Here is a 16,269-nt window from a genome sequence, read left to right as displayed (position 1 = left end):
TTGGTTTGTGTATGCGAGGACCAAAGCAGAGAAAAAATATATTGGGTGCTTTCCGGGCATGCAGAGAGCTGTGGCGTAAAGAGACAAAATATAAAAATAATTTCACATTACTGCATCCTAATATTAGGATGCAGTAATGTGAAATTATTTTTATATTTTGTCTCTTTACGCCACAGCTCTCTGCATGCCCGGAAAGCACCCAATATATTTTTTCTCTGCTTTGGTCCTCGCATACACAAACCAAGGGGCATATGTATCAAAGCTTGATGTGAGATAAAATTGTGACATATATATCGCCAACCTATCATTTAAAATAAAATAAAGCATCCATAGAAATTTAGGTTTAAAGGTTAACAAAATCCTAGCTTGTAAGTACTAAATTCAACAAAGTAATTTATCTACAGTAGGGTGTCCATTATAATTGCATATTTAGACATAAGACTAAATAAAACTGCAATGCAGAATATTTTATGGTCAACAAAGTTAAAGTAAATACGATACTAAAAATGGGTACACACTATACGATATATTGCTCGATTTTGCGTTCCGAAACTGATCACAATGACCATCATATAAGTGTGTACGGCTATATCCACCAAATTCACCATTTCATGGATTGGGTGGTTGCATCATCCCATCTGGTGTGCTTCACATCATATGGGACGATGCAGTTCTGATACATTATGTAACATTATATCACATTGGGTGCAGTGGATCATGTAGTGTGTACAGTGATGTAATACATATTACATCACCGCTGAATCGCACAGTCGTTCAGGTGTGCGTCCAGCTTAAAGATTTGCCCAGTGAACTTCTCACTAGTTAACAGTTGCTCTTTCAACAGCACAGACTTATATTACGCCTGAACTTTGCCCCCAGTTCTCTGAACATTGTCCAGGTTTGGATGTCTATGTAGTTGCACCTCAAAGTCATTACTAATTAAGAGATAGGTGAAAATGCTATTGGAGACAATAGATCCTACACAATATTTGTAGCTTCTTTGGACCTGCATAAACATATCAGCAGGGACAGTTTTGCACACTCAAGACCAGACCAATTTCTAGGTTATAGACTTCTCAGTTGTACAGGAATACATTCTACACATCTTTCAAACAGATATGCTCTCTTTTGGTGGGTTTGTTTCATTGCTTTGGCATGAAACAAAAAAACTAACACCCCCAGAGAAACCAGATATTTACCCCAACATCAGGGAATGTGCAAACTTACTGTTTTGGGGCACCTGTCTCCTTTTTTTCTGCTTTTGGATAGAAGCTCAAAAAACATACATGCACCGAATATTTGTTATAAAATTGAACATGCAGACAAAAGAGTAAGTTCTCCATCAGTGTTGAAATCCTCATATGCACTGATTGCAACACAGAAAAGATAGGATATTTGTACATAAACTGTTGCATTCTGTTCCAAGTACCTGTTGTTTTAGAATACTGTCATATTTAATAATAATGTACATGTAGCAAAAGGGGGAATTCCGCACTGGATAATGCACACCAAAATTGTTCAGAAGTATAAGAACCAACATTGAAAAAAAAATCAGGTGGTTAATAATCCCTAGTATCTAGCGGTTGGTGGTGCAACCCCAAGAGTAAAATACTGAAATCCACTCACACCAACTATCCTGTATAGCAGGATAGTGTAGATGACTTCTATGCGGGGGCAATCTTAGATTTAAATATGAATTAAAAGTTAACCTTTATTATTATCCTTTATTTATAATGAATATATACATCTAAAGACACAAAAGATTTAATAAAGGATATTCACAAAAGGAAATACAATAAAGAAAATCTAAATCTCTCAGCTCCTTCCCCATAAAGGTTTATAGGTATAAAGGAGAAAAGAAGGCAAAAAAATATATATAAACGAGTAATTTGATATGCTAGTCACCAATCTCTCAATATCCAATAAATTCTGTTTGTTACAGGATTCTTTTTAGACCAAACATATCCCAAAGATCCGGCATCAGAAAAATATACAATGTGTAATAGTTTCAAATGAAAAATATCAAAATAGCTCTTCACATTTGTAGTTCTATTTACACATCCATATTGGTGGTATCTCCTAGTAGATAGAAACATTATTGGGTCAGCAAGCCCTTGAAATCCTCCTGCAGCAGTTTCCAATACATAGCTTGCTATTAAATTCACATATGCACCATTAGAATCAATCTGGGAGTCAACTCGTCAGCACATTATATCCTAATATCAATAATCCAGGGTTTTGCAGGAAGTTAGTGGTGACTCTTTAGATTGTATAACAGCAATTTATACTGATCAGTGAGTTACTCAATTGGTCTGTCTGCAATCCAATTACCACGTTAACTTATTCATCTCTTTAGCTGCATACACAAACGATTTAGTTAATGAACGATTTTAGTAAACAATTTTCTCCCTTGAAAAAATGAACTAAAATAGTTTGCTAAAGTTGTTCATTACATTTAAATGAACATAGAAAATGAACGATTTTTGAGAAATAAACGATTTTTGCATATTCCCTTACTGAAAATCGTTGAGTTGACTAGTCTGACTGAACTACAAACGTGAACGCGCATGAACGAAAATCGTTCGTTTGACTCAGAAAGTGAACGATTTTTACAAACGATATCGTTTAACGATAATCGTTGTGTGTAAGCACCTTTATAGGTTCATATATAATTATTTATTGTTCATTGTGCATATAACAGTAAGGTAGGTGAAAATTCACAAAACCACTAGCCCCGTATTGCATCTGCTGTTATGCAATGAACAATAAATTGGATAATCTGTGGTACATTTTGCTGTTTATAAAAACTGCATTGTGTGATAAATGACCATTAAGCCTGCAAATAGCAGGACTTGCACACGTTATCTAAGTACCTATAAGAGATGAATGAGTTAACATGTGGTAATTGGATTGCAGACAGACCAATTGGGTAAAGGCTTCATACATACATCAGCGATTCTTCATACATACATCAGCGATTGCGGCAATTCTGCAATTTGCGGATGATAGTATAAAAATATCTGCAATGTATGGGCTTCACAGATCGTAGATTGCAACTAAAAAGGGATTGGAATTGTTAAATCAGATCATCCAACATGTTGGATTTCACAGATGGATTGGGGCTGTAGATTGCTAGTGTACTGACATGATCAGCAGATTTGCAGACCGTTACTAGTAAAATGATGGGCCTTTCAAGATTCGAAGATCTGTTTGCTGAAAATGATCTGCAAATCACTGAAAAAGATCTGTAATGTATGGACGAAGATTACTAGATTGGGAAATCCTAACAATCGGACAATAAATCTTTAAATTGTTCAATTGTGGTTTTCAGATTACTGATATATGGGGGCCTTAACTCACTGATCAGTATAAATTGCTATTATACAATCTAACCAGTCACCACTAACTTCCTGAAAAACCCTGGATTATTGATATTATGATATAATGTGCTGACAAGTTGACTCCCAGATTGATATATCCACCTTTAGAATCAATTAAATAGCAAGCTAGCATAGGAAACAGCTGTATGAGGATTTCAAGGGCTTGCTGAACCAGTGTTTCTATCTGCTAGGAGATACTACAAATGTTAAAAGCTATTATGAATTTTTGATACCTTTCATTTGAAACTATTATACATTGTATATTTTTCTGATGCCGGATCTTTGGGATATGTTTTGTCTAAAAAGAAACCTGTAACAAACAGAATTTATTGGATATTGAGAAATTGGTGACTAGCATATCAAATTACTCGTTTATATATATTTTTTTCGCCTACTTTTCCCCTTTATGCCTATAAGCCTTTATGGGGAAGGAGCTACGAGTTTTATATTTTCTTTTTTTGTATGTCCTTTTGTGAAGATCATATTAAATATTTTATTGTGTGTCTTTAGATGTATATACTAATTAAAGGCTAAGATTTAAAACTTATTTAAACATAAGAGTGCCCCCGCAAAAGGAGTCTTCTACACTATCCTGCTATACAGGATAGTTAAAGTGTGAGTGGATTTTAATAATGTACATCTGATGATTTTGTTAATGAATGATCCTTTGGTAACCTAGGCTCTGGAGTTTAAATGTATAGCTTTTCAGCCTCTTCAAAAGCATCTGAAAGACTTCATCAGTAATGGTGTGAACAGTTCCTCCACAGGGGGGCCAGAAAATAAAACCACTTACCTGGCAAGAGAAGTTTGTTAGGTCAGAGCATTTACAGTGCATTCGGAAAGTATTCACAACACTTCACTTTTTCCACATTTTTTTATGTTACAGCCTTATTCCAAAATGGAATAAATTAATTTTTGTTCACAAAATTCTACACGCAATACCCCATAATGACAATGTGTAAGAAGTATTTCAGATTTTTTCAAATTTAATATAAAAAAAAAAAAAAAACACACTAGGAAAATCACACGTACATAAGTATTCACAGCCTTTGCTCAATACTTTGTTGATGCACCTTTGGCAGCAATTACAGCCTCAAGTCTTTGAATATGCTGCCACAAGCTTGGCACACCTATCTTTGGGCAGTTTCGCCCATTTCTCTTTGCAGCACCTCTCAAGCTCCATTAGGTTGGATGGGAAGCGTCGGTGCACAGCCATTTTCAGATCTCTCCAGAGATGTTCAATTGGATTAAAGTCTGTGCTCTGGCTGGGCCACTCAAGGATCTTGGCTGTGTGCTTAGGGTCGTTGTCCTGCTGAAAGATGAACAATCGCCCCAGTCTGAGGTCAAGAGCGCACTGGAATATTTTCATCCAGGATGTGTCTGTACATTGCTGCATTCATCTTTCCCTCTATCCTGACTAGTCTCCCAGTTTCGTGCCGCTGAAAAACTTACCCACAGCATGATTGCTGCCATTACCATGCTTCACTGTAGGGATGGTATTGGCCTGGTGATGAGCGGTGCCTGGTTTCCTCCAAACATAACGCCTGGCATTCACACCAAAGAGTACAATCTTTGTCTCTCATGGTCTGAGTATCCTTCAGGTGCATTTTGGCAAACTCCAGGCGGGCTGTAATATGCTTTTTACAAAGGAGTGGCTTCCGTCTGGCCGCGGTACCATACAGGCCTGATTGGCGGATTGCTGCAGAGATGGTTGTGCTTCTGGAAGGTTCCCCTTTCTCCACAGAGGAATGCTGTAGCTCTGACAGAGTGACCATCGGGTTCTTTGTCACCTCCCTGACTAGGGCCCTTCTCCCCCTATCGCTCAGTTTAGACAGCCGGCCATCTCTAGGAAGAGTCCTGGTGGTTCCGAACTTCTTCCATTTACGGATGATGGAGGCCACTGTGCTCAATGGGACCTTCAAAAGCAGCAGATATTTTTATGTACCCTTCCCCAGATTTGTGCCTCGAGACAATCCTGTCTCGGAGGTCAAACAATTCCTTGGACTTCAAGCATGATTTGTGCTCTGACATGCACTGTCAAGTGTGGGACCTTCTATAGACATGTGTATGCCTTTCAAAATCATGTCCAATCAACTGAATTTACCACAGGTGGACTCCAATTAAGCTGTAAGAACATCTCAAGCATGAACAGTGGAAACAGGATGCACCTGAGCTCAATTTTGAGCTACATGGCAAAGGCTGTGAATACTTCTCAGTGATCACCGAGAGCGAAAAAAATTGTGGGTCCCAGGGACCCCTCACTTGACTAAACTGGGGTCCTACCTGACCTTTTCTGGGTACCATCAAAACGAAAAGTTTTAGGAAAATCTAAAGGTGCCTATGCATTAGGCGACCTGAAAGTCTGAACGTCTAGCGTTCAGACTTTCAGGTCGCCGAGGTGCGGTGCCCGCACTGAACGACGTCAAACATGCCGAACCTGACGATCGTCGTCAGGTTGACGGGCATGTTCAGTAGATAGTCAGGGTCGGCAAGGATCCATCATTCAGAAATGGATAGGCCCCTTTACAACTTAAATACGAGTCAGCTCCACCTATACAATTTTCTAGCAAGCTCCATCCCCCACCATTGCATCTCAGCAGCACATGATTATCTTTTTAACATTTGTGCAACTCTGAACCTCCCCCCTTCCCCTACTTGTCTTATATTCCAGCTGCCAGCTCCCCAGCCATTTTCTTAGCAGCTGCACCATCCCCGTGCATCATATAACTCATTGCACTTTTTTTTTGTTCTTGTAATAGCTAGCCTTACCCACCCTGCCCCTCCCTTTCCTCACAATTATTTACTATTCAGACTGCAGCTGCCTAAACCCCAGGTTTATTATTAACTGTAAGCGACCAAACCCCTACCAGACTACCTCTCTGTACCGGCAACCACCCACTACCGCACCTACCCCCACCTGCACCTACCCGCTACCGCACCTCCCCACCACCCACTTCCATATCTACCCGCTATCGCACCTCCCCCACCCGATACCGCACTACCTATTTACCCGTGACGGGAGTGCAGTCTTCATGCTGGGAGCCGGGGTGTCTCCAACCAGGCACAGTCTTCGGGCCCGCCAGGAACAGTCTCCACGGCAGAGTGGGGCGCAGTCTTTGGGCCAGGTGTGCCTCCGACCAGACAGTCTTTGGGCTGGGAGCCCGCGGAGAACAGTCTCCACGCCAGGAACGGACTTCAAGCCGGGAACACTCTCCACGCCGGGTCACTACTAACTAGGCGCACTTCTCACGCCGAAATGGTTCCATTTTATAGTTTTCCCTGCAGGGGGAGACAATCATAACAGGAGCGAGAGGATTGGGCCAGCAACGTAGCGCGTCCCAGGGGCCCGCCCACACTGAAAAAGTGGGTCTCCCTTTGTTGGTAAAATACACGCTATAGCGTGTATTTGCGAACACTGACTTATGTACATGCAATTTCTTAGTGTTTTTTTTATTTTTAATTAAATTTGCAAAAATCTCTCAAAAAAAAAAAAAACTTTACACGTCATTATGGGGTATTGTGTGTAAAATGTGGAGGACAAAAATTAATTTATTCCATTTTGGAATAAGGCTGTAACATAACAAAATGTGGAAAAAGCGAAGCGTTGTGAATACTTTCTGGATGCACTGTATTGCTGACATTATGGTTTAGCCTATAAACAAAGATATAATTCCTGAGTTCTGATTTTAATTAAACTTATTTGCAACCATTTATGTATTTATTAACAAACGTGTTTGTGTTAACACACAGGCAACCTAAGGCTCATATTTTTTTGTCAGAAAAATTGGTTAAGCCTCAGCTGGGCTTGGATAAATTGTCAGTTTCTAGGGAAAAAAAAAAAAGCTATAAATTACTTGGCTTTCTGTCATTAGAGGCTATTCACAGGCACAGGCTATGTAACTGAAATTTAAGTTTATACGCTTTTATACCCATTTATTTCATTCAAAACTGTTTGCAGTTTTTTACTGTGTGGATTATGATTTGTGAAGCATTGAATTCAACTGTTGGTGAATTATATCCTCTACAGGAATCACATACCTAAATTTAATTTCTTAAAATTTAAAAAAATAAAATAAAAAAATACAGCACAAGCTGCCACCAACTTGAGTCTGCATGACATACGAGTGTGCCAGGCATAATTAAAACCAAACCACTTAAGACTAATGATTAAAATTTCCCTTTTGAATATATCTCACAAGTTTAGAACTCTTGTCACTCGAACCTAAAAAGTTTGTCAAGGCGGTCTTCAGTTCGCCCATACTTCTCTCAATATCTCCCAGCTTACTTTAATCAGATCTATTGTTCCTAACAATATTGATCTTAAAATGCAGCGTTACCAGAACATCCCTAACGCATGAATATAGAGATGTGGAATTTATTGGAAAGCCTGCTAGAATTTTAAACAAATAAAATGTGGCATGGGGCAAAGTCAAACATATATAAGCGAAACCCGTAGAAATAATGCCATAAATGTATGCAAATTAATCCATTTAAAAAAAAAAAAAAAAAAATCTACCTATACAAAATCAGGGAAAATCTATATTTATATCTATACATATATATACACACACATACATACACAGTGCCTTGCAAAAGTAATCACTCCCCTTGGCTTTTTACCTTTTTTGTTACATAACCTGTAATTCATTTTTTAAATTTGAATTTTGTGATGGGTCTGCTCAAAATAGTCTAAATTGGTGAAGTGAAATGAGAAAGATATATATAAAAAAGAATCTTTATAAATAAAATTCTGAAAATTGGCATGTGCATATGTAATCACCCCCTTTGCTATGAAGCCCCTCAAAAGTTCTGGTGCAACCAATTACCTTCAGAAGTCACATAATTAGTGAAATGAAGTCCACCTGTGTGAAATTTAAGTGTCACATGATCTGTCAGTATAAACACCTTTTCTGAAAGGCCCCAGAGGCTGCAACACCACTAAGCAAGAGGCATCACACCACGAAGACCAAGGAGCTCTCCAAACAAGTCAGGGACAAAGTTGTTGAGAAGTACAATTCTGGGTTGGGTTATAAAAAAATATCCAAATCTTTGATGATCCCCGGAGCACCATCAAATGGAAAGAACATGGTACCACAACAAACCTGCCAAGAGAGGACCACCCACCAAAACTCACAGACCGGGCAAGGAGGGCATTAATCAGAGGCAGCACAGAGAGCAAAGGTAACCCTGAAGGAGCTGCAGAGTTCCACAGCAGAGACTGGTGTATCTGTGCATGTGACCACAATAAGCCGTACACTCCATAGAGCTGGAGCTATATGGAAAAGTGGCCAGAAAAAAAGCCATTACTTAGTGATAAAAATAAGACGACACGATTTGAATTTGCCAAAAGGCGACTCCAAATGTATGGAGGAAGGTGCTCTGGTCAGATGAAACTAAAATTGAACTTTTCGGCCACCAAGGAAAACCCTGTCTGGCGCAAACCCAACACATCCCAACACCCAAAGAACAGCATCCCCACAGTGAAACATGGTGGTGGCAGCTTCATGCTGTGGGGATGTTTTTCAGCAGCAGGGAACTGATTTGAGTCGAGGGAAAGATGGATGGTGCAAAATACAAAGATATTCTTGAGCAATATCTGTTTCAGTCTGCCTGTGATTTGAGACTGGGACGGAGATTCACCTTTCAGCAGAACAATGACCCAAAGCATACTGCTAAAGCAACACTCGAGTGGTTTAAGGAGAAACATTTATATGTGCTGGAGTGGCCTAGTCAAAGCCCAGATCTCAATCCAATTGAGAATCTGTGGTTAGACTTGAAGATTGCTGTTTACAAGCGGAAACCATCCAACATGAAGGAGCTGGAGCAGTTGCCTTGTGGAATGGGCAAAAATCCCAGGGGCAAGATGTGGCAAGCTCATAGAAACTTATCCAAAGCGATTTGCAGCTGTAATTACCACAAAAGGTGGCTTGACAAAGTACTGACTTTAGGGGGGGTGAATAGTTATGCACAATGAAGTTTTCTGTTATGTGGTCCTAAATGTTGTTTGATTCACAATATAAAAAAAAAACAAAACAAAACAACTTCAGTTGTAGGCATGTTCTGTGAATGAAATGTGGCACACCTTTCAAACAATCCATTTTAATTCCAGGTTGTAAGGCAACAAAACATGATAAATTAAAAGGGGGTGAATATTTTTGCAAGGCACATATACATTATATATATATATATATATATATATATATATTTATATATACATATACACACACACACAGTACCAGTCAAAAGTTTGGATACCTTCTCATTCAATGGTTTTTGTGTATTTAAATTATATTCACCATAGTACATTAATACTGAAGACATCAAAACTATGAAAGAACACATATGGAATTATGTTGTTAAAAAAAAAAAAGTGTTAAACAAATCAAAATATGTTTTATATTTTAGATTCCTCAAAGTAGCCCCTTTTGCTTTGATGACAGCTTTGCACACTCTTGGCATTCTCTCAACCAGCTTTATGAGGTAGTCTCCCGGAATGGTTTTGAATTAACAGGTGTGCCTTGTCAAGAGTCAATCTGTGTAATTACTTGCCTTCTTAATGTGTTTGAGACCATCAGTTGTGTTGTGCAGAGGTAGGGTTAAGTACAGTGGACACCACTATTTGACTACTGTTGTAATCCATATTATGGCACCAAACACTCAACTCAGTAAAGAGAAACGACAGTCCATCATTACTTTAAGACATGAAGGTCAGTCGATACAGAAAATTTCAAGAAATTTGAACGTATCCTCAAGTGCAGTTGCAAAAACCATCAAACACTATGATGAAACTGGCTCTCATGAGGACATGCCCCAGGAAAGGAAGACCAAGAGTTACCTCAGCTGCAGAGGATAAGTTCATTAGAGATACCAACCTCAGAAACCGCTAATTAACAGCACCTCAGATTAGAGAACAGTCTTCAGAATTCAAGTAGCAGACAAATCTCATCAACTGTTCAGAGGAGACTGCGTGAATCAGGCCTTCATGGTATTGCTGCGAAGAAGCCACTACTGAGGATGAACAACAGGAAGAAGAGAATTGTTTGGGCCAAGAAACACAAGGAATGGACATTACACCAATGGAAATCTGTACTTTGGTCTAATGAGTCCAAATTTGAGATTTTTGGTTCCAACCGCCATGTCTTTGTGAGACGTAGAGAAGGTGAGCGGATGGTTTTTGCATGTGTGGTTCCCACTGTGAAGCACGGATGAGGTGGTGTGATGGTGTGGGGGTGCTTTGCTTGTGACACTGTTGGTGATTTATTCAAAATTCAAGGCACACTTAACCAGCATGGCTACCACAGCATTCTGCAGTGGCATGCCATCCCATCTGGTTTGCGCTTACTGGGACCATCATTTGTTTTTCTACAAGACAATGACCCCAAACACACCTCCAGGCTATGTAGGGGCTACTTGACAAAGAAGGAAAGTGATGGAGTGCTGCGTCAGATGACCTGACCTCCACAATCACCCGACCTAAACACAAATGTACTTGTTTGGTAGGAGTTGGACCGCAGAGTGAAGGAAAAGCAGCCAACAAGTGCTCAGCACCTCTGGGAACTCCTTCAAGACTGTTGGAAAACCATTCCAGGAAACTATCTCATGAAGCTGACTGAGAAAATGCCAAGAGTGTGCAAAGTGGTCATCCAAGCAAAAGGGGGCTACTTTGAGGAATCTAAAACATTTTGATTTAACACTTCTTGTCTACAACAATTCCATATGTGTTCTTTCATCGTCTTGATATCTTCAGTATTAATCTATGTTGAAAATAACTTAAATAAACAAAAAAACATTGAATGAAAAGGTGTGACCAAAGTTTTGACTGGTGAAGTATGTATGCGTATACACACACACTAATATATATATATATATATATATATATATATATACATACACACATATATATATATATACACATATATATATATATATATACATATATATATATATACATATATATATATACACACACACACACACATATATATATATATATATATATATATATACACACACATATATATATATATATATATATATATACACATATATTTTTATTTTTTTTTTATTACTATTTTTTTGTTCATGGCTGAAGGAGAAATTGCAGGGATGGTGGTGGCGGTAACCGCTGTCCCTGCTAGTTACATCTGCAGCATTGTGCAGAAATCTTTCACCAGGCGAAGCGGACACTGTGCATGCGCCAGCTTCTGCCGCCGGCCAAGGCTGCGGGAAAGAGAGATTTGAAGATCTCTCTTCTACTTGTCAGCTTCCATGAGCTTAAAACAGTTTACACCATCTGAAGATGGTGTAGACTACCAGGGCCAAACTCCGAAAAGCTTTGTTTTGGAGTTTGGCACATAGGGCTGAGAAAATATTGGGAATTGCATTGTGCTATTAGTACATAGCTACAATTCATAAAATTATGCAGAAACTGCAGTTTCTACACAATTTTCTGAAAAAAATACATAGGCATCTCAGAGGCCTTATGAAGTCTCTGAAATGAAATACCCTCTTGGATAGTTAAGACTCAGAGCCTACTTTACCAAAGGGTCATTCATTAATACAGTAATCACTTTGAATGTTCATTTACGGTGTTAAATTGTATACCACAACATATCTACTGATTTCATAGGCTAGGGCTACACAGATGATCCACTGGCAGACCTCACACTGTTCTGTTGTAACAGGAGGAAGAAATTATATTCTAACACTGAAGTGCAGTTTGTTCCATGGGGGTCAGCAGCTGTCATTTCTGCACAGGATGCATGTGAATTTAACCTGCAGTCTAATGCAAGAAGCTACAGGTGAAAAAAAGTCACCAGTTTAGTCTTCAGTACTTTTTCTTGATACTATTAAAAAAGTCCAGACTGTTAACAACTAGATACCATGTTAACTGCTTTAGACCAGACTCATGGTAAAACATTCTGCAATAATTAAAAAAAAATAGTATTTGGTAAGCTGCGTCCACAATGTACCTAAAAATCCTATCAACGACATTCAAAGTAAAAACACTGGAGTCACATGTATTGTATTTGCATTACTTGAAAAATACTAAGTAATAGTAAAACTTAACTCCATCTACAACTTCCAGTGTAGTGACATATTTAAACAAGTCAATGACTGCAGCAATAATGAGGATTTCCAAAAGTGTTTAAACCCTGACAGTAATCAATCTAAACGCATTGATTATCTATGTTATCACATTAAATAAGTGATACAATATTTCATCAATAGTAACCTCATTTAGTAACCATGTAAAACACAGTATTTCCTTTTAGTAATTCTTGTTTATTTCTCTAGGCCCTTTTACAACTTTTAAAAAAATGATCAACTTTCACGGTGTCAAGCGGAGAACAGAGGATATAAGGAAAGGAACGGGCAAAAAAAAAAAAAAAAGTCAGGAGTTTGTGTCATATCGGCCTAAATTAGCCCTAGGAAAAAAAATATACAACTTAAAAAAAAAAAAAAAAAGTATATATTATATAAACTCAATAGGGCATAACAGAAATATCTACTCATTTGCTTGGTCTGTTTCATTGAAATTTTATCTAAGGGCAGAATGATGTCCTGGTAAGAGGTAAAACTACAAAAAAAAAAAAAAAAAGATTTTGGGTGGGGAAGAGTGAAATTTTATGTATAATCCAACAGTTTGACACAAGAAGAACATAAAACCCCACTGGTCTTAAAAGAAAAAATAAGTTTGTACACAGCCAGCTGCATTCATGTGGATTCTCTTGAGTTAGATTGCGAGAGGCTCCACTTACCACTTAAGATACCAAAGGGACCTACAATACCAATAGTATTGTGAGCCCTTTGGTGGCAGAATAGATTATTTTAAACACATTCTGTGTTATACAGCCTGCCTTTAACCATTTTATATGATGCTTGGCTTGCAATCTCTTGTGAACCATCACATGTCCAAGTGATAAAACTTGGAAACAGAACAATGAATAAGGGATGCAAAAACTAGGTCACAGCGTATTTGTCCAAAACACATTAGTGAAGCAGCAATTGACCATTTCCAAGAAAGTCCCACTTTCCTCTCACTGCCCCTTTTTTTTGCAAACACAACCAATTTGCAAGGCTCTGTGGGTATATAACTACTGTAGCTACTACAATTAGCTGCAGTTTATCTGTAACCCTACTGGGAAGCAGAACGGAAGAATGGAGGTTTTACGGCAGTGTCACAGGTTTTCAGTAAGGGACTCCTCGTCCCCGCCCTCCTCTTGGAGGTATGTGAGTGGGTGCTCTGTATGCCTTGTTGAATGCCTGAGATGGGGCCACCCAAGCCTGGTTTGTTCCTGCTACTGCAGTCCCTGACCCCAACTCACTGTAGTTCGAGATTTTGGCTTCTTGGTAAAGGTGAGAACTGTTACTGCTCCCCTCTATTTGTCCAGGTGGAGGCACTGTGCCAGAGTGCATTCCTAGAGGGACCCTTGTAAACCTGAGGTCCTGATCCCCAGGGAACTGTAGGGATCCTGTTCCCTGGTAACCACTTGATTCCCCCAGCTGTCCTGGGAATGTCCTGCTTTTCCCTACTGATTGAGGGGAATGTTCCCCAAGCAGCTGCCCTGAGTCTCTGTCTTCTGGCCCTACATTAAATATGTCTTCCAGTCCCTCAGAGCTATAAGTTCTAGAGGACAGTTTCCTTGAGAAGTCTGAGGGCAATCTGTGGCTGTCTCTAGCACCCTTCACAGGTGCAGGCTCTACTTCTGGCTGAGTGAAAAGCTGCATCAGGGCAGCTGTAACCACTGGATTAGCATCTGGAACATCTCCCTCAGGAAGGGGCGGTGGCGGTGGAGGCGGCGGCCCCGGTGGCTCAGGTGGTCGCTTTTCTGGTGGCAGGATGCGTGGATGACAAGCTGGGGAAAGGTTACTTCCTTTGACACCATCTTTAAAAAAATGTAGATAGATAACAAAGGGGAAAAAAAAAAAAAAAAATAACAAAGGAAAAAAAACAAAAACAATTTACACATTAAGCCGCACACTGATTGCGGATGCAAAATATTAGATAAGAGACAGTTTATGATGACAATAGGAAAACAATGCATTTTTTTTTTAATATATAACTAATGTCTGCTTACCGGTCAGCTCTCCACCTGCCAAAACAATATTACCAAATTGGTCTTGAGGCTGATAACAGGCATACAACAATCGGGACATTGGGCAAAACCTTTCCTAATTATACATTTCCCTATACTGATCAGTTTTCGGAAGTGAGAAATTGAGTAATGTGACGTTCATACAGCTGACAATACTCTTACACACTTAAAGATTGCTCCCAGCATTTCTGAAATAGAGATTCATAAAGACCACCTAACTAAAGAAATGCAGTATACAAATCCATGCATAAGTGTAAACTATCAGACCCATGTATGTTACAAAAACAAAAGAAAAACCTAGCTTGATTGTCTGCATGCAGTTAATTGAGGTATTGCTTGAAGTGAATTGTAAGTAAGTATATGCACATATGGACAGGAACCCTGACAATAAGACCACCTGCTTGAATCTGTGCTGTCAGCCAATGATAGCCCCTGTCAGGCATTGGTGATCATCTAAACACATTTTCTACCAATGCAACTTAACCAGATCAAATGTGGATTGGTTTTGCTGGTCTATTTAGACCCACATACTAAGTTGCGGCCAGTTTGGTCTATAACAATCACACTGGAAGTATGAATGTCTATTCTCCTGGTAACAAGAGCTTTACCTGTATTGCGCCTCTGTCCTGAAAGGTACACAACAGAATTTATTTTAACTGTAATTATACTATGGACTGGAAAGTAAAGATTTAAAAAAAAAATTAACATTTTAAAGCGGCTTCTCTTTTTTTTTTTTTTTTCACTCATTTGGCGGCTATTTGAAATGATTTGCACAATAACTGCTCCATGTAGGAAAAATTATGAAAGTAATTTTATCATCAACATCTGCAAGATAGAATATGGCCACTATCAGCTTCTCTCTGCCACATATTTAAACAATGAAGTGCCAAAAGTCATGGGATAGATGCCTAGTATTGTGTAGGACCCAGTGAACTGCAGCAACTCGACATGGCATCGATGCCACAAGTGGACAGAAGGTCTCTGGAGAGATGTTGACCCATGCCATCTGGATAGCATCCCATAGCTCCCTGATAGTTGTGGGTGCAGGATCTCTGGTGCAAATGGACCTCTTCACCACTTCCCATAAATAATCGATTGGGTTCATGCTGGACGAACATGGTGGCCACAAAACTTATGGGAACTCTCCAGAATCCTCCTTCTGTGTCCAGTATTGTTGTGTTACCAGGAGCTCTCTGATGAGTCTTCTGCTGCCATATCACATAAAAGCTAAAGAACACTGCACTGACCTGATGGATACATGTCTGGTACCTCCTGCATTGAATGTGTCTGTGATTTGAGCCAGATCGCTTGTCTTTTGCAAAGTACAATTCTGACCAGACGCAGCTGGTCACGATCATTAAGCACCCATGGTTAACCATTGCGCTGTCTCCGGTGGGTGGTAATGCCTTCTATGAGTTATTACCTGTACACACGTGACACCATAAATCGAGGAATGTTGAATGTCCACACAACTTCGTAAATGGAATGTCCCATCCGTCGGGCACCCACTATCATGCCCCATTCGAACTCCGCAAATTCACATCGCCTTGCCAAAAGCAGTCTAGCCGGTGTTCAAACTGACTCACGAGATGTCAGATTTCAACTAATGCAGGTCTGGACATTTCCAAGACATCAAAGTGTGGTGACGCCACCTACCATTACATGCTGCTATTCCCATGACTTTTACCACTTCAGTGTAAGTATGCTGGAATTCCAGCACAAGTTTACACATGCTGTACATTGCATTGTTATTATGGTCAATGTGAGTGATGAATATTCAGTCTAAGTGC

The 16,269-nt window shown here is 39.3% G+C and overlaps 1 protein-coding gene across 7 annotated transcripts in view; it reads right to left on the bottom strand.

The window, feature by feature from the left end:
- The window catches only part of CDK12 (cyclin dependent kinase 12), a 189,145-nt gene that overhangs the window by 81,734 nt on the left and 91,142 nt on the right, over window positions 1-16,269 (bottom strand). The window contains exon 15 of one of the 7 annotated variants that reach the window (XM_088474618.1): window positions 12,667-14,269. The exons of 5 other annotated variants lie outside the window; for them this stretch is intronic. In XM_088474618.1, the coding sequence (XP_088330744.1) occupies window positions 13,572-14,269 (698 nt within the window). In that variant the 3' untranslated portion in view covers window positions 12,667-13,571. Of the gene's footprint in view, window positions 1-12,666; window positions 14,270-16,269 lie in introns of those variants that run through there. One more of the 7 variants, XM_088474619.1, reaches the window with a different exon arrangement.

The sequence above is a fragment of the Taudactylus pleione genome, unplaced genomic scaffold (genome assembly GCF_031769625.1).
Source record: "Taudactylus pleione unplaced genomic scaffold, aTauple2 ptg000155l, whole genome shotgun sequence".
NCBI lineage: Eukaryota > Metazoa > Chordata > Amphibia > Anura > Myobatrachidae > Taudactylus > Taudactylus pleione.
This window is presented reverse-complemented; position numbering and strand designations above follow the sequence as displayed.